Source organism: Aythya ferina, assembly GCF_964211825.1.
Source record: "Aythya ferina genome assembly, chromosome: 17".
Taxonomy (NCBI): Eukaryota; Metazoa; Chordata; class Aves; order Anseriformes; family Anatidae; genus Aythya; species Aythya ferina.
The window spans coordinates 11990369-12008775 of record NC_140316.1 but is presented as its reverse complement, the minus strand read 5'-3'; the positions used below and the strand labels follow the sequence as shown (position 1 = coordinate 12008775).

General features: G+C 46.7%; 2 protein-coding genes across 5 annotated transcripts; one reads left to right on the top strand and one right to left on the bottom strand.

The window, feature by feature from the left end:
* Positions 1 to 690: 690 nt before the first annotated feature.
* Positions 691 to 12043, bottom strand: MAJIN (membrane anchored junction protein). 4 transcript variants are annotated; one of them, XM_084539355.1, is made up of 11 exons: positions 12025 to 12043; positions 9096 to 9218; positions 8102 to 8147; positions 7806 to 7881; positions 6701 to 6826; positions 5341 to 5369; positions 4737 to 4846; positions 3528 to 3582; positions 2650 to 2722; positions 1895 to 2039; positions 691 to 1031 (listed from the first exon to the last, which is right to left on the bottom strand). In XM_084539355.1, exons 2-11 carry the CDS (start codon positions 9194 to 9196, stop codon positions 986 to 988), a joined length of 807 nt encoding a protein of 268 aa, XP_084395481.1. In that variant the 5' UTR covers positions 9197 to 9218; positions 12025 to 12043; the 3' UTR covers positions 691 to 985. The 4 variants fall into 4 exon arrangements, with proteins under 4 accessions (XP_084395481.1, XP_084395482.1, XP_084395479.1 ...); XM_084539356.1 differs by lacking the exon at positions 12025 to 12043 and adding an exon at positions 10216 to 10234; XM_084539353.1 differs by lacking the exon at positions 12025 to 12043 and adding an exon at positions 9468 to 9674.
* A 3712-nt stretch (positions 12044 to 15755) lies between these two features.
* Positions 15756 to 16873, top strand: LOC311446323 (apelin receptor A-like; the record flags this gene model as incomplete). Its single annotated transcript, XM_084539352.1, has 1 exon — positions 15756 to 16873. Exon 1 carries the CDS (start codon positions 15770 to 15772, stop codon positions 16871 to 16873), a length of 1104 nt encoding a protein of 367 aa, XP_084395478.1. The 5' UTR covers positions 15756 to 15769.
* Positions 16874 to 18407: the final 1534 nt, after the last annotated feature.

Genomic DNA, 18407 nt, shown 5'->3' with positions numbered 1-18407 from the left:
TTGTTTAGTCATAAATAATTACACAAGTTATAGTGTAGTGGTAAAAATCTCCTCCAGAGTATTTCCACCATTTTTGAATTCCTGTACTGTGGTTCACATGGAAGAGGTCATCTAATACTAGAAACCTCTGCTTCCTGTGTGGTGGGTACACCCCACTCCTGTGCTTGGTGTAAGTCTTGCACAGGCATGTGAGCCACACTAGGCATCACTGTGATCTTTCTTTGAACTGGGCAGCTTCTTAGCAGAGGCAGAGCTCATTCAGAGGACGTGCATGTCAGAGCTAACCTTTCAAAGAACTAACTTGTCTGTGGACAAACACGGACAAGGGAGTAGGGTGAATAATTCATTCTAGGGGATATTCTGGAAGCATGCAGCTGGACTTCAAACCCCCCACAGGACCCTACAACTAAGTCTTGGGTGAACCTTGCCATTCACAAACCTTTAACTAAGTCACTTTTTCTATCGTTTCTATTGCAGCAAATTTCTTTAGATCATTGTGTTTAAGATCATACTTAGACACTGATTAAGTGCTATTAAAATCATATCATCTAACTTTGTTATTTGCTATAAAGATATATAACAAATCCTTAATTGCTGCTACATTAGAGTCATGTTAATCTAATTTTGCTATCTCTTGGAAAATATGGTTTTTTTTCCTGATTGGGCAAGGATGATTAAAATATCACACAGTTCCAAGATGATGTTTGTTTTATTAGAATATCATATAATGATTTTAAAATGTAAAAACACTTACCACACTTAAAGAACAAAGTATTAAAGCTTTTTCCAAAAACTATAGGATGTGAAGACATACTACTTCTAACCCAACATCCTCGGTACACTAATTTTAAAATGTAAACAGATGATAATTTAAAGCATTTAATAGCTGAGACAAGCAATGTGAAAAGCTGAATTGCAAAAGAAACAATACAACCTGACGTTCACAGTAGAAGTTTACATTTCCACAACAATTAATACTTCAAGTTCAGTTCTTTCCACCAAAAAGATGATGTAGTGGAGAAAAAAATATGCTAGGGAAACAAAAACAAAAGAGCACATTACACTTATAATACTTCTCTGAGAATTGTAAATAACTAAAATAACATAACTCCAAGTACAAAACTATTTGGAAGTAGACTGAAAAAAATAAGGGAGGAATAAAAGAATAACTCATGCCTTAATGGTCTAGTCTCAGTAGTTAAAGGGACTGACATACATTATGATTAAGAAGGATTTTTATTTATTCCAAATCTGTTACCTACCTATTACTGTGGCTGTTGGACTTGTGTGTAGTGAATAGAATACTCTTATGCCATGCAGTTTCTACAGCTTTAGAGCACTCTTAGCAATGTCCAGCCACTGTTTGCATGGTTACTTCACATGGTCACTGTTTGCGTGATTACTTGACACGGTCACTTTACCTTCTATTTAAAATGGGGTATCTTGGAGTCAAAACTACAAAGGCCAAAGTTGCTAAGTGACCAAATAAAGGTCATACTTACCTTAATGGGACTGATCTTCAGTCCCATTCAGTCCCAGGGCCTGGAAGGCCCTGTTAGAAGGGGGAATGTTTAAGTCTTAAGAATCTGTTTGTAGATGGTACTCTTTATGTGATATAAGGGCAGTGACTGAAGTCAGTAACTATCCCCTGTGGATTTTTTTTCCCCACAGACAGATAAGAAAAGGGGCATTTATTAGGAATGTGCACCTTTCTACAAGAATAAAGCACATGAATTGATGTTTCTTTACCTCGAAGACCTTAGTTTAACCACAAAAAATAATCAGGAAATATGAGAACAGGAGGTTCTCAACTTCAACTAATGGAAAACAAATAATGGACTACGAGGCAGCTTTCAGTAAGAATTACATCTGATCATAGCTGCAGTGCTAGTACCTTCTCCAGAACTTTGAGAGACCTCTTCGTTTTGACTGCCCAATTCTGTTGTTTCTGATTTGCTCCATCTGCTGCAGTAGCTGCATTTCACCTTCAGCCTGACTGGTTTCTGTACTTTGTTCCACATTATATTCCACAGGTTCCCCTGTAACAAACAGGATCAAGAACAAAAATATGAACTCACTCTCTCCATACTCACTGCGTGCTGACTGACAGACTTTGAAACTGATACATACAAGCACTGACTGACACCTAAGAAGTTTCACAGAGTCACAGAATGCTAGGGATTGGAAGGGACCTGGAAACATCATCATCATCTAGTCCTACCCCCCTGCAGTAGCTGGAACACCTAAATCATGTCACACAGGAACACATCCAGATGGATTTTGCAAGTCTCCAGAGAAGGAGACTCCACAACCTCCCTGGGCAGCCTGTTCCTGTGCTCTGTCACCCTCACCGTAAAAAAGTTTTGTCTAACATTTAAGTGGAACCTGCTATGTTCCAGCTTGCACCCATTGCTCCTTGTCCCATCATTGGATGTCACTGAGAAGAGCCTGGCTCCGTCCTCCTGACACTAGAAAATACCAAACACACTAGAAAATACCAAATATGATTCTTAAAGGAAAACCAATACAAATAAGAAAGGAAAACCAATTGGTTTCTTTTTATAAGAAAACCAATATCTTGTAGTTTTTGACTTAGGATGAACAACATGATGCAACATGTAAGAAATAATCCAGGAATTTCTTACTTACATAAATTCTCTTGGTTACAGCCCATGGTCAGGGATGCTGGACTATGCTCACACTGAATTTCTTTGGAATAATTCTGAAAAGAAAAGCAATCCATAAGTTGTGTTATACAATACAAAATTATATTTTAAATGAGATTTTTGTTTATTTGCTTGCTTTAAGAACTTGACAAGGTCTACTCTTGTTCTGTGTTTATTTTTTACTTTTAGTATGACAACTTTCCTCAGCAATATATTTCTACCCCTCCCTCTTCAGGACATTCACAGACCTAAAGTAAAGCTGTAATTCATTTAGTAGACTTTAAAATACTACATACTAAAAGAGTAACAGCTGGTATGGCATAGATAGATTTTTTTTTAAATGAAATGCTGTGAGAAATACCAGCCACTTGACAAAACAGACCCCTAGACATTAGACCTGCTCATTCACAGTAGTAGTCAACACAGTGACAGACAGTTAAAGGGCAGAAGTGTGAAGTGTCAGAAGCAGGAAGTGAACCAGAATATCAGAAATAAAAAGGGCCACAAACAACAGAATCTGCATGTATGTTTATTTAAAAGAGAGTGAAATAACTTTGTCATACAGAGAAGATAATATAAGGATAGATTTACTGCCTCTTGCACTAACCTCAGGTTCAAGCAAGATTTTAAACCTCGAAGTTTAACCCTACCGTTCTTGGTTTGAGAATCAGAAAAGCACATGTGGTCTCTCTGTAAAGCTCATCATATGACTAATTTTCATAAGCAGCAATCAAAAATGTTCTCTATCATCACAGATGCAAGTGAAAAAAAAATTACCTGAAGGCACTTTTATGCTAGCCATTTTAAGAATCAAGGACTAAACTAATGCTGTTGCGTCTTTCTGAATATTCTGCAGCTTACCATTTCAAATCCATGCTTTGCTTTAATTATATGGTGAACACTCTCAGCTCCAGGTCTAAAAATACACCAAATATTATGAAAAAGCAAACATGTAAATAGCAACTTAGGTACTTTATTATAAACCTCTAGCCTATGATATATGTATCCTTAATACATATTTGTACTCATATTTCAAATTTTCACTTAAAAAATGAACATACATACACATTACAGTAGAGGAGTTTTCCAGTAGAGAAGCTTTCTGCTTCTCTAGAAAAAACAGAAGGCACTTAAAGACAACAGAAGTGTTAAGTGACATAGAAAAGGTGATGAGCAGTGAGTTGAGAAAGCTTGCATATCCTACAAGGTTACTGACATAAAGAAAAGGGCTGAAAGCAAAGAACCATGGAGGCGTCCTACAAGACTTGTACATGGAACAATACAATGGCAGAGAAATTTGTGTAGAGAAGTATGAAGTGATGTGTGTGGGGAAAATCAGCTTTAAACTGATCAACATAGATGATATTTTATATTATCTATGGAGATAATTAATAATTACATTTCTATCCCTATTAAGGGATAGAAATTCTGACAGCTGAACACTCAGTAGTACCCTCAAAGAAAATAATCCAAAGTTCGGAAAAGGGAGGAATTACTAGCAAAAGAACAGAAAACAAAATTGAAAAATGGGATTATGGCACTGTACAAAGCCAAGGCTCTCCCACACCTCAAGTATACCATGTGCTGGCTTGGTCCCCCAACCTTAGATGGAGAATCTGGAGAGTTCTTCCTCTTCTGTAAGTTGGAAAGGCTCAGAGAAGAGGAACAAAAGCTATCAAACACACAGATTAGTTTTTCTTTGAGGAACAACTGAGCACACAAATAAGACTTAACAGACGAGAAAATATTAGAGAGGATAAAAATTTTACAAAGTTCAAGTATTTACAAATGTCCAAGAGACATGCCAATTGAATTAATTTTTTATACAACATTAAGACAAAGGAGTTAAAGGGGAAGATTTATGTCCCCTATTAAATGGCATTGGAACCTGAAAGCATATGATAAGTCTTCTCCAAATAAGGGCAATACTGCTTAAATTCTTTCAACTAGGAAGAAAATGAAAAAGAACAATGGGGCAAAGGGCTACACAGCAATGATGTATGAGGATGGTCAATGGCACATGAAAAATATTTACATACACCCTGGAAGAATGTTTTGTAGTCAACTGACCTGTTGATACATGGCTTTGGGTATGAGGTCTCTACTTGACCTTCAACCCTTCTCTTCTTCACTGTTTCTTCCATTTCAGTACTTTCTGACATCTCATTTCTTCTCTTGACCTTCAAAACATTGCAAACTTTGCATTGGTAACATTTGATTTTGACTTTTATATTTTATAACAAAATTTGAAGTTGATATACATTTAAATGTACCAAAATTGTTCACATAATTATAATGAAAACAAACAAACAAAAAGATTCATGAATAAACTACTAGCTTCTTTATTCAAAGGGTTGATAAGCAGAGAGGCCATCCAGAAACTTATGCTCAACAGTTTTAAGCTCAAAATTGTGCTTTCAGGGCATCGTATTTTCTCTGTCTTTAGAAGAGTAGTAGGAGTGATTGATTTTAGTAGGAGTGTAATTCTAACAGAGATAGTGGGATTTCTTTGGGAGAATTTGGACAGGACATCTTCACTAACTCCATCTTCAGATACATATCCATACTGAAAACAAACCTATCCTGAGCTCTCATTAAACAAAAGCATTCCAAATTAGCTTAGCTTTCTTGTTTATGACATATACACTACTCAAAACACACACACACAACTTACAAGTTCGTAACTGTCGCCGTGTACTTTACCTGTAACAGAGGTATTACAAAATTCAGTGAATATTTACACTGGAGTTTCTTTAACCAGCTTAAAAGTACATTTTTGAATTGTACCTCACTTGCTGAGAACAAGGCAGAGTATGCTGAACTTGCATATGATATGCTAAAATTGAAAAAACTGTAAATACAACTCCAGAACAGTTGTAGAATTAGAATTCCTACCAATGAATGTCAGATGTTGATGGCAATGGGAACAAATGCTATTCTTGAAAAAGTGAAAGAAGCCTTCAGAAGAGAAGAATGAACGTTAGAACTGTTAGCGTCACACTGTGACCTGGCATCAGATAGAAGATGCAAGGACATCTGGAGCATAGGCTCCAGAAAATATTGCCCATCTAACCTCTGATGCATGGGATCCATATATAGTTTCCGGAAGAGAAAAAAAATCCCCGTGAACAGAAACCAGAAACGTTGGTGCCTGAAATTTATGGCACATTATGCTGCACATATTTTTAGAATAGAAATGCTGTACAAATATCTGGGGAGGGCAATTAAATACTGGAGTAAGTAAGGTGGACAGGGAAGTAAGCGAGTTCTCCATGTTTAGAAGTTTTTACATCAAAACATGCTATGTTTGGCAGGGGATGTTACAACACAAGCAAATGAGTGAGACTAAGAGATTACTTATTACATTTTATGAATGAAAGAAGACTAGAATATCTAATTAGAGGCTGTAAGACAAAGAAAAGGAAGCTTTCCTTGGGGACCAGTAACAAGTTAGAACAAGAAACTGTAAGAATAAACACTATTTTTTCACAACAGAGAAGGATAAATGTTATGTCCAACACAGACCTTAGCTGGGGCCTGGGCCTGTTCAGTGAATTCATAGAAAATGTGGGAAATGAGACACTCATGAGGTGACAACATTTAAAAGTTATACAAAACACATTACCATTATTACTATCATTATTCGGAAAAACAAATGCATTCCTTCTTTATAAAAAGAAAGAATGTGATGAAATGGCAGGTGGAGTTCAATGTCAGGAAGCATAGTAAAAGTACAAGGAATTAAAAAATTCTGTCTACATACATGTACTGGCTCCAACTCAGCTACTGACATTAAGCAGTGAATGTTGGGAGCCACTGGTCATTACTTCAGAAAAATACTAGCTGAAAGGGCAAACGTCATATGTAGATGTATGTATCTGAAAGCTGCAGCAGAATTACTTCACCAGTGTTTCAATGACAAAGCTAACTTCAGAGTAGAAAAGTATAATTTTATTTAAGAGCAATAATGGCATCATGCTGCAACATACCCATTTGTTCCCAGAAATTATCCAAACATAACCATACAGACTTACCAAAAGATAAATTTTGCTGAAATGAGTTGAGTTCTAGATACATAATGCAGATGTAGGGATAAGGCGAAAGATGTACATTTTTGTGTTTGAATCTCATTTTTGATACTCTCTCCCACTTACGCAAATCTGAGAATGATGTTAAGACTTAAGAACCTAGCACTAACATTTTAAAAGTACAGGAGTCCTGAGAATGCCTTACACGCTTCAAAAATCAAACCATACTGAACACATGTATAAAGGAGCAAATACAATCTGTGGGTACTAACTTTGTGAACAAACACTAGTAACACATAACAAAAAACACTCATCCAGGTGATACACTTCCATCGGTAGCTTGTATTAATATGTTGTGTTTCCTTAACTGAATTTGGCTCAAGTCCTGACATTCTCCCTCAAACAACATGCCAGGCTCTTCCAACCCTATGAATAAAACCTTATCAGCATTCCTAACTATAAGGTAATTATTTTAGAAATCAAAAGGGACTAGGATTCATATGAGTAGCATCACTACATCTGCTTCATAGTTCAAAACAAGGAAAAAAAATATAACTGACATATACTCACATTTGCACCCACTCAAGACACAGCTCTTGTGTTAAACATTCATCTAGGCAACATGAGAATTCATGAGAACACTACCCAATTCTCCTGAGGTCAAGCTCAAACTTCTTCCTGAACAGACTGATGCCAGCTTTACAGAAACAATCTTCCCTCAAAATCCCATGACTGTGGTTTAATTGTAATGTACCTTACCAGAAAACTACTGGAGTCTTTTCTACCAGTGAGCCAAAGTTGTTGAGTCTGTAAGGAACATTTTACACTTCATTAACAGTTTTAAACAATGCCCTAGCTTTATATATATGCTTTTGCTTTGTCTGACTAGATCTGACTTGGAATGTAAGATCATTAATCTAAAAACAATGCAAAACACCCTTCTGAAATCAATTCTTTGGTGAAGGCAACAACTGAGCTTTGTCCTCAGCTAATGTAAAGTTGTGAAGCTCAAAATAACAAAAGATCTGCAAATTACTGGATATAAATGGTGAATTCAGTAATGCCCAACACATTCATTGACTCATTTATTTTTATGAGGCTGAAAGGATACAGGGAAAGACAGTGAAGTGGTCTGTAGAAAATGGATGTAAATCATCAAGATTTCCAAGGATTACTCGAATTGCTTCCTAGAGATAGAGAAGATGGAAAAAAAAAAAGAGGGAATATTAAGAATATAACCACAATTCCATTGTGAAGTACAGTTTCAAGGAGTGGGAAAAATTTAAAACAACCTTACAGTTTGCATGAGTTGTGGAAAGCACATTCTAGATACATACAGCTTTGCTTATCCTTTTCCCCTTCTTCTCCCCACTCCCTCTGTATTCCTGCTTTATATCCGAGTCCTACCTCTAACTCCTTGACAGCACTTTCAGTGTTATCTAGTTCAGAAGCACTGTGAAACAAAGAGAGAATTAGTCCCACCCCAGTCACAAAACAATGGAATTACATTCATTGGCAGAGTTCAAATGACAAAACATCATGAACAAGGCATATTCTCACTACATAAAGGAAATACTTAGCAGGAGTTTGAATTCTTAAAACATCATTCTTAAAAGTTATATTATTTCAGAAGGACTGTTTCTTTTGATCTGTGTCCATTTGTATACTGTGTGCACACAGGCAGAACAGATAAGAGGTCAGATCTTTTCAGTCAATCCCCACTAACTATTATGATTTCTTTTTGACAAGATGGCCTCAAAATAACACTTCTGTCTTCCAACCTATCAGTTATCCATTCTACATTCTACTCAAGAGACAAAAAGAACCCATCAGAACTTGTCCCTTAATTCCATCCACAATGCAGAACTGTTGAAGAAATGGGCTTTGCATCACTAAGTATGGGTGTTTGTTGCTGGTAAGTGTGTACTGCCTACATCAGACTTTGCTCTCACAATGTTAAATATGTCTTTTGTAAACTACCTTCTCAAACATTGCTTGCTGCTAGGTATCAGCCAACAATAAGACATACAGTGAGAAATAAGGTCTTTAAAAAATCAGAATCCATTTAAAAGTAAACAAATTACATAATTGTTACTTGGAAATAAGTAAATTAAGTGGAATATAAGTAATCATGGCATGCAAGTGTTCTCTGATTTATGGTTTGGTAGTGCAGTCATTTTCATATCTAACATGTTCAGGGTCCCTAGTCAGAACTTGGTCAGAGATGCTCAGTGTGTACAACAAACTAAAGCGCAACAGCAGCTTTTAAGTGACAACTTTCGTAGCAAAAGAAGGCAAGAAACCAGGAGCCCCCAAAATTTGCATCGAGGTTCTTATATTAACCCAGTTCTACAAATGATTACCAAGCTGCAGCTTGACTTTTCAGCTTTAACTTTCTTACCTTTTGAAGCTACCGTAACGGATTTTAAACTTATACACAAGTCTGCCTGCATGAAGAAACCTTGTTTCAGGCAACAGGTACTTAAATGGCTTTAATGGCATCTTTTTCTTCCTCGATGTCAGCCTAGGGAAGCAAAAGAATTAAGGGTAAATTATTAAGAGCCTTAACCAGATTTCGTTCTGTCACAGTCTGAGAAAAGGTTACTTGCAGCTAGGGGGGACGGGAGGGAGTCTGGCAAAAGGGCAGGAGCGTGGAGGGGCAGCCCAGCACTGGGGTGGTTCTGGAGCAGAGTGGAAGGAACGGGCCTGCAGAAGATGCCAAGCCCAAAGCCACCCTGCCTGCTGAGAGGACAGACACCATTGCCCTCCTCACCCTCCTCTTCCTCACCGTCCCTGCTTGGCCTGCCAGGCCAGCAGGGTGCCACAGGCCCCTGGGGCACCTCCACCTGCCCTGCCAGGAGAGCTTTCAGGCACAGGGGCTGACAGCCTGCTCCTGGCTGCCAGGGGAGCAGAGTGAGAGGCCGAAGCACCGGGCCTGGCAGCCTCCCCCAGGTGCCTGCAGGCCTCCGGGCCCAGCCGTAGGGGGCGGGTCGGAACCGGGGGCAGAGAGCAGCGGGGCCAGGGCCTCCTCATGGCCTGAGGCTCCTCATGAGGAGGCTACAAGAGGTGCCTGGCGGAACAGCCGGCTGCAATCACAGAATCACAGAATTGTCTAGGTTGGGAGAGACCTCCCAGATCACCCCGTCCAACCTCTGACCTAACACTAACAGTCCCCACTAAACCATATCCCTAAGCTCTACATCTAAACATCTTTTAAAGACCTCCAGGGATGGTGACTCCACCACTTCCCTGGGCAGCCTGTTCCAGTGCCTCACAACCCTTTCAGTGAAGAAGTTCTTCCTAACATCTAACCCAAAACTCCCCTAGCTCAACTTAAGCCCATTCCCCCTCGTCCTGTCACCAGGCACGTGGGGGAACAGACCAACCCCCACCTCACTACAGTCTCCTTTGAGGTACCTGTAGAGAGCAATAAGGTCGCCCCTGAGCCTCCTTTTCTCCAGGCTGAACAAGCCCAGCTCCCTCAGCCTCTCCTCGTAGGACTTGTTCTCCAGACCCCTCACCAGCTTTGTCGCCCTTCTCTGGACTCTCTCGAGCACCTCAATGTCTTTCTTGTAGCAAGGGGCCCAAAACTGAACACAGCACTTGAGTGTGCAGCCTCACCAGAGCTGAGTACAGGGGGGACAATCACTTCCCTAGCCCTGCTGGCCACACTGCTTCTTATATATGCCAGGATGCTGTTGGCCTTCTTGGCCACCTGAGCACACTGCTGGTTCATATTCAGCTGATTGTCAACCAATACTCCCAGGTCTTTCTCTGCCTGGCAGGTCTCCAACCACTCATCTCCCAGTCTGTAGCTCTGCTTGGGGTTGTGCCCCAGGTGCAGGACCCGGCACTTGGCCTTGTTGAACCTCATACAGTTGGCCTCAGCCCATCGGTGCAGCCTATCCAGATCCTCCTGCGGAGCCTTCGTACCCTCGAGCAGGTCGACAAACGCACCTACCTTGGTGTCATCTGCGATTTTCAAAAGAGTATGGGTTCTGCCTAGGTTTCTCAATGCAACATTAACTCTGGTGCCTAATGACAAACCCTTGACAGCAGCAGTAGTAGCTCTGCCCTTTCTCATCTAAATTTCAACGATGTCAGTTTTGTCTTTTGCTTTAGAAACTCTTCATGCAAAGATTCCCAGGTATTTTTTTCATTCCTCCAATAAACAGAGTGTGCTTCCTTGGAGGGTGACAAAAATGCTACAGAGGTAAGTTTGAGGATCTCTGCAATTCTACCCAACTTTCCCACTATGCTGAAACAGCTTCAAGGACATCTGTAAGCACACAGATCACCGCAGCAGCCTGTCTCATCACGGCATCACAAACCCCTTGCAAAACCACTGGCAGGGAGGCAACTGAAAGCAATGGAAGCAGCTGCAGCCTGTGACTGCTTGGTGCCCAGGTTTGTCCCCACTGTCCTACAGCACCCACCCTCAGGTTGAAGGTGAAACCTTCCACCACAGGTTTTGTCCCAGTGCCTGCTGAAACAGCATTGGGCTGCCTTTCTGGTGAAAATAAAGCACCAGGGACTAGAGACAAGCAGACAGAAACAGTGGCATACAGTGCGAGGACGAGGACAGAGCACCAGCAGCAGGAAAACATTCCAGAACTACTTCACCTTCAGGGCAAAATAATCCCTGGCAACATCCCAGCCGTAGGATGCACTGTCCCCGAGAGTGGGGATGTGGGCTGTCTGACAAGCCCAGCTGCAGAGTTGGGCTTTCCAGCAGTGCTGTGTAAAAGGCAAAATATTTCCTGTGTGCAGCCAGCTGCTTGAAGATTACACCAAAGGGGAAGGCAGTCTGGAGCAGTGTCCTTGCTGGAGTTTTATGCCTCTAGAGAGCGCTGAAGCAATGAGAATCCTCTCATTCCCTTTCCATCAGTGTCCTACTCTTCACCGCAGTTGCTTGCAGAGACAAAGGAGGCCCCCTGATCATCCTGCAGCCTCCTACTCCCCTTCCCTCGTTAGTGTGCCACCCCATCTGCCCCTCCTGAGCTAAGGAGAGACACATCTGCTGGCTGGAGTAGAGAAAGGCAGTGTGAAAGTGTCTTCCTTCAGACTTGCATTTGAAATCCCAGTAAAAAATGTGTATGATTTTGATGTGCTTCTGAAAATTGACAGTGTGTGCTGGGGGAACTCCCTTTTTCCCCAGGCCACTGGACAAGTGTATTCACTTGAGCGTGGCTTGACAGCCATTTCCTCCAGCTCCAGCCCATTCCTCAGTGCTGCTGCGGGACCTTCTGTCCTGCTCTCCAGGATATCCTGCAGCCAAGTGCAGCCCTCCTGCAGAGAAGCTCAGACAATGCCCAACCTGCCCAGCTCACCAGCCTCCTTTCACTGTTGCATTGAAGACATCCCCGAAGCCTCTCCATGTGGTTTGCTCCTGCAATGTGCTGCCTTGTCATGTGGGTCCTAGCGGTCTACAAAGCACTGGCCAGGCAGATTTGGAATCCCCTCAAAGCATGAAAAAGGTGAATTGTGTTCTGTGGGACCTTTGTATGACAAGTAATCTGTTCAGATCAAAACAGAGAACACCAGCCCTGTCAGATACCTACAAAAAATTGAGCAATACCAACTTTGGTAGGCAGATAATACAATATCTGATGCTTTTTTTTCCTCAAACCCTGGGGATATTTAAGACACTCAGTACTCACTTTTCCTTGAGAGAAATTTTCTTTATATGCTTGTAAAAAGCCTTGCACCTGTAGACAATTGCTGGCTTATAAACCAAGAACAAAATTAATACCATTTTGCTTTTGATCTTATGATTTGTAAACTGTTCTCATGATATTTACAGGTAATTGCCCCCAGGTTTTAACTGCACTGCCTGTATATTTGTTTAGGAAGCTGACAAACCTGTCTCTGTAACAGAATCTGCCCTGGAGAATCAGAGCAGCCCTGGGAAAGTAAGACATCATTTCTTCTGCTTTGCCTATCAGCAAAGAAACGATACCTTCACTGCTTCTTCCCTGGTGTTGCCCTGGCTGGATCTGCAGCACTCAGGCTTGCCCAAGGGCTCCTTCTCCTAATTTCTAACAGGACTGCTCTCCTTAGTAGACAGTAAAGCCCACAGTGCCCCAGGGCCAAGAGTGTGAGAGACCGTTTTATAGGTAGATTAGGCTGTTTACATCTCACTTCTGGCAAAACAGTCTGGATAAAAATTTAGGGATATTATTAAGGGAAGAAAAACTGCTCATGCATCTTCAGTCTCTTGTAGAGCAACAATCTCAAGGAAAGAGGAAGACTGAAGAGCCTCTACGAAAAGTTCATTGGAGGTACAGCTGCTGCTGAAAAAAAATAGCACCAGAAGAAATCTGTGGAGGGAGGAGACGGAAAGTGACACTTCCTGTGGATGCTTTTCCACACACCAGTGACAAAATCCTGCCGCGTTGGCTGGTTGTCAGTTCAAAAAAGGACCAAGAAAATGAGGAACAGTTTTGAAAGAGAAATGGAGAAGACAGGCAAACATGATTTAGGCAGAAAGCTCACAGGGAGGTTACAGTATTCTGCCTTCTTCCTGAATGAGCCCAACCTGAGGCTGAAATGTGGGCCGCTGGGAGGAAACGCGTGCCTCACAGTATATGTGATTTGCCTGCCACCGCTGGAAATCAGCCAGGCTACAGACACTGCACTGGTCAGAACACTGAATTTTAGGACCACTAGGGGGACACCAGAATTATCCATCACTACAAAAATAAATAAATAAATACATACATACATACATACATACATACATAAAAATAAATAAAAATAAATGCCAGCACATCAGGATCAGGACAAACGAGCTACTGCTGTCCCAGATGGCAGTCTTCTTTGCTGGAGATTTTGTGCTGAAGCATGTGAAATAAAATGATGTGGTGCTTTTTTGATTTTTTTCCCCTCTTTTTCCTTTTTTTCCTCTTTTTCACCCCAAAGTCCTTTTAGCTGGATTTCCTGGCTTGAAAAGCTTTTTTTCAACCTGCTGCCATTTCATTTTCTCAGGAATTAGGTTCCCTTTGGAGCAAGGTAAGAGTGGCACTCATCTGCCCAGCCCTTGACAACTGATCCAACCATCCCAGCGCAGACAACGCTGCATGACTACAATCTGCAGCAGGTGTGGGGCACCCTTCCTGCTTGCCCTGAAGTCCCCTGGGATGCCAGGTTTAGCACAGCAGGGCAGCTGAGGTGGAAGGAAGGCTTTATGGTGTTGGGCAGAGAATGGGAGAGACGCAGAAAGGCCCTGCTGCCATGGGAGACACGATTCCTGTCTCCCTGGTACTTACTGATCTTGATTCAGAGTTCACTTTGTTCACGTCCCACTGCGGCCACAGGCCTTGGCTGCTCTGAGGGACTCAGCCCCTCCAAGGAATCCTGTTGCAGGGGAAGAAACAGTGGAGATGTACGGTGGTGACTCAGGAGAAGCTGTGGCTCACCTGGCTGCAGAGTCTCACCCCTGTCAAACGCCAGTGAGGCATCAGACCCCACATGCTGAACTTGCTTTGAAGTGCTGCAGTAACACACAGACAGGGAACAGGAACGTCCTCTGTCCCAGTGAGGGAAAAAACCTCTGCTGCAAGCAAACAGCCCACCACAGCCCAGCGCTCCCTCCCCACTCCTGGCAGAGCTGCAGCTGGCCACATGCCACCCTCAGGACCAACACAGGGGAAGTGTCTTCTGCAAGGCTCTCCCCGAACAAGGACGTTTTTATGGCATGTCTGAGAAGAGGAAAAAAGAAAAAACAGACCCGAAATACAGAGACTGTGATCAGCAGGAAACCAGCCCAGCGGACAGAGAATTTTGCTTCCGGAGACTTTGCAGATGCTGCTGGCTCCAGGGCTCCTGACTACAATCCTGCCTGTTCCCAACCCTGAGCACAGCTGGGGGGTACGAGGATGCTCCGTGGGTGCAGCAGGCCCAGTCCTACTGGGGAATGTGTAAACACCTGACAAAGGGGCTCTGCTGCCACCGAATGTTGCTGACAGGGACTGACCCGACATGTCCAGCTAGCCAAGCCACGAGTTCAAGAATAACAAAATCCCACTCAGCCACAGTGTCATCCCGACCTTCCCCCTCACCTGAAACAACCCGTGCTAAGAGCTCCTTCTCTTGCTCCAGTACCGGCACTGCGGACACTATGCGTGCAGGCACTATGCACTGTGCACGCTCTCCTCCTGGACACTACGCATGCAGTCTGTTTTTCAGGAAGTAGCCACTTTCTCCTTATCATCAGGGAATGAGGGCCTGACAATTGTTACAAGAAACCGGCCAGGACAGATAAAACGAACTCAGTTCTGCCGTTGAGAAATCACAGCAAATGTCCAGGTCTCCTGGGACACCCCTCCACCTCTCTCCCACTTTTCTGTGTGAGAAGTGCTGGGGGAAGGCGTGAGTTACTGATGGGGAGGTGAGGGATGGTGTTTCACAAGGTCAGGATGCTTTTCGGCTTGCTTCATCTTCCCCTAGACCTGCCAGCCCTACTTATCCAAGGCTGCGCTCTGGCTTGGCATCACCAACAAGTGCAACAGAATGGTTTTGTGCAAGGATGGGGCACCAACACCCCCAGAGCAGGGACCTCCACAGGCTCCCCATGCTGAGCACTGCTCCATTTCCCTGCTGTGCTCACCGTGAAGCTCCCGCAGCATTCACTTTCTGCCCTCCCTGCTCACCCTGCACGTTTCTAGCCTGGCTTACAGCTCCCCGCCGGCACTCCGGCACCCAGCTCTGCCGCAGCATACGGCACACACTCCCCTTGGATGGCTGGCAGGGATTTGGGCTGTGCTGCTGACACCCGCCTAGGTCGTTCCAAGAGGCAATTCACAATCAAAATCTTCCCACCCGAGCCTTTCCTCTCCCAATATCCTCGGCCCCCTCCGGCCGCTGCCCCTGCGGAGGGGGCTGCGGGCGATGCTCTGCCGGGTGGGCACCGATGCGGGGCGCTGGGCGGGGTTGGGGCGGGGGTCCCGGCGCCTCCTGGGGGCGGGGGTCGCGGCGGGGCCGCCCGGTGCGGGGTCTCGGGGGGGCGGTGCGGGGCGGTGCGCGGCGGCTCCTTTTTATAGGGGCGCTGCGGGGCGCGGGGGGCAGCGCTGCGCCATGGAGTACGGGGAGCTGGACTACTACTACGAGGAGGAGGAGGGCAACGAGACGGGGGAGGCGTGCGAGTGGCAGGCGGACTGGGAGGCGTCCTTCTCGCTGCTGCCCGCTCTCTACACGCTGGTCTTCGTGCTGGGGCTATCCGGCAACGGGCTGGTGCTGCTGACGGTGTGGCGAGGCCCGCGGGCCAAACGCCGCTCCGCCGACGCTTACATCGGCAACCTGGCTCTGGCCGACCTGGCCTTCGTGGCCACCCTGCCCCTTTGGGCCGCCTACACGGCTCTGCGCTTCCACTGGCCCTTCGGCGCGGCGCTCTGCAAGCTCAGCAGCTACCTGGTGCTGCTCAACATGTTCGCCTCCGCCTTTTGCCTGGGCGGGCTGAGCGCCGAGCGCTACCGAGCCGTCACCCGCGCCGCTCCTCCGCATCCCCGCACCGCACCCGCTCCCCGTCGCTCCGCCGCCGGCTCCGCCGCTCCTCTGGGCCCGTTGGCTGCGCTCTGGGCGGCGGCGGCGGCGGCGGCGCTCCCCGCGCTGCTGCTGCGGGAGGCGCGGGGGGGTCCCCGCAATCGGACGCTCTGCGACCTGCAGCTGGGCGGCGGGGCGGCGCGGGCGGCGGCGGCGCTCAGCTTGGGCACGACGGCGCTGGGCTTCGCGGCGCCGCTGCTGCTGATGGCCGTCTGCTACTGCTGCGTGGGGGCCGCCGTTCGCCGCCACCTGCGCCCCCGCCGAGCCGAAGCGGCGGCCCGGAGGAGGTTGCTGCGCTTGATCGCCGCGCTGGTGGCCGTCTTCGCCGGGTGCTGGTTGCCTTTCCACCTGCTGAAGAGCCTCTTCGTGCTGGCCGCCGCCGGGCTGCTGGAGCTGCCGTGCGCCCTGCTCGGCCTCATCTCGCGGCTGCATCCCTACGCCACCTGCCTCGCCTACCTCAACAGCTGCCTCAACCCCTTGCTCTACGCCTTCCTCGACGGCCGCTTCCGAGCCCAGTGCCGCCTGCTGCTGGGGCTGCGCGGGGCTCGCCGCCCGCCCGCCGCCTCCGCCGCCGCCTCGTCCACGCTCAGCGCCCCGACCCAGCGCTCCGAGGTGCCGTCGGGGGGCACCAAGGTGTAGCGGCCCCAATAAACGCCCGTTCCGCCGTCCTAGCCTGCTCCCTTCTTCGTCCGGCTCCGCCCGACGGGGCGGGTTGGCGGGCGGCGTCCTCGCAGCCCCCCGGGGGCTCCCGAGGGAGGGTTGGGAGCGGGGCCGTCGGGGGCTCCGCCGCCAGCCTCCCCCCCCCAGCGGCTCCCGGTCCGGTGCCGGCTGCCGAGGCTGAGCCCTGCGTGTTCCCGGCCGGGGGCATCCCCTGCACCCGCTGTGTCCCTGCTGTGTGGGGCTGGTGCCGTGCGTGGGGATGCTTCAGGCTCTGCTCAGCAGAGCTTCGGGCTCTGCTTTCCTTCCAAGCCAGCTCCTGGGCCCTTCTGGCCGGGTCTGTCCTGGGCTCAGGGCATCTGTGCACTGCCACAGGTGGAGGCTCGGCTCCTCACCACCAAAGCTCCCTGAGTCAAAGGGCTGTCAAAGATTGTGTCTGGGCTGGTGGCTGAGGATGTGGGTGTACTGCTGTCTGCAGGGTACGGCCATCCCAAAGGGAGCTCTGCAGTCTGGTGTGCCCAGCAGGAGCTCAGTGTGTTTTCCTTGAACCCAGATGCGCCAGCACTTCCCTGGGTGCAACATTTCCCTGGGCTCCTCTCCCCGGGCTACAGCTCTGGCCCAGAATCTGCTCCAGCAGGGGTCTTCCACAGGCCTCTGTCAGTGCAGGTCCACCTGCTCCACCGGGGGCTCCTCCACGGGCTGCAGCGTGGAGATCTGCTCTGTGTGGGACCCATGGGTGCAGGGGGACAGCCTGCTCCACCAGAGACCTCACCACAGGCTGCAGGGGAACTGCTGCTGCCTGCCTGGAGCACCTCCTGTCCTCCTGCTGCACTCACCTTGGTGCCTCCAAGGCTGATTCTCACTCCCTTCTCTCTCCCAGCTGCTCTGTAGCAGCACTGTTTTTGTTTTTCCTTGTCTTAAATCTGCTCTCACAGAGGCACAAACATCATTTATTGGCTTGGCAGCAGGGCCCTTATCTAACATGGGGCAGCTTCTAGATTCTTCTCACAGAAGCCACCCCTACGGCCCTCTGCTACCAAAACCTCGCCACATAAACCCACTAAAACCGCAGATGTGAGAAGCCTTCTGTGCTCACACAAGACCTGCAGGGTGGAGGAAGGTTAAAAACCAACCCATCCTACTCTGGCTGACCCCTGGCTCGGGTACGATGTGGCAGGGGCTTGCACAAAGGCAGGCAGAGCCAGGGAAAGGATAAGGGGGGCAGAGGAAATTGAGAGGAAACAAGGGGGGGATGTGGCCCTGAAGGATAAAGGCATGTGGAGTCCCTAAGGGGGTGGGGGGTCATAGCCAGAGTGTGTGCCCTGGGAGCCACAGTGCTGCAGTTGGGGTGTGCTGGCAGCAGGAACGCCCCCAAAATAGCTCCTGGCTCTCCCAGGACCAGGCAGAGTCCTGTGGGACCAAAGGCACTGCTCCTGCCAGGAGAGCACACAGCAGGTGAGAAGCCGTCAGCCCCTCTGGTAGCTGTGACAAGGGCCCTCTGTGCGCTCACCCGCAG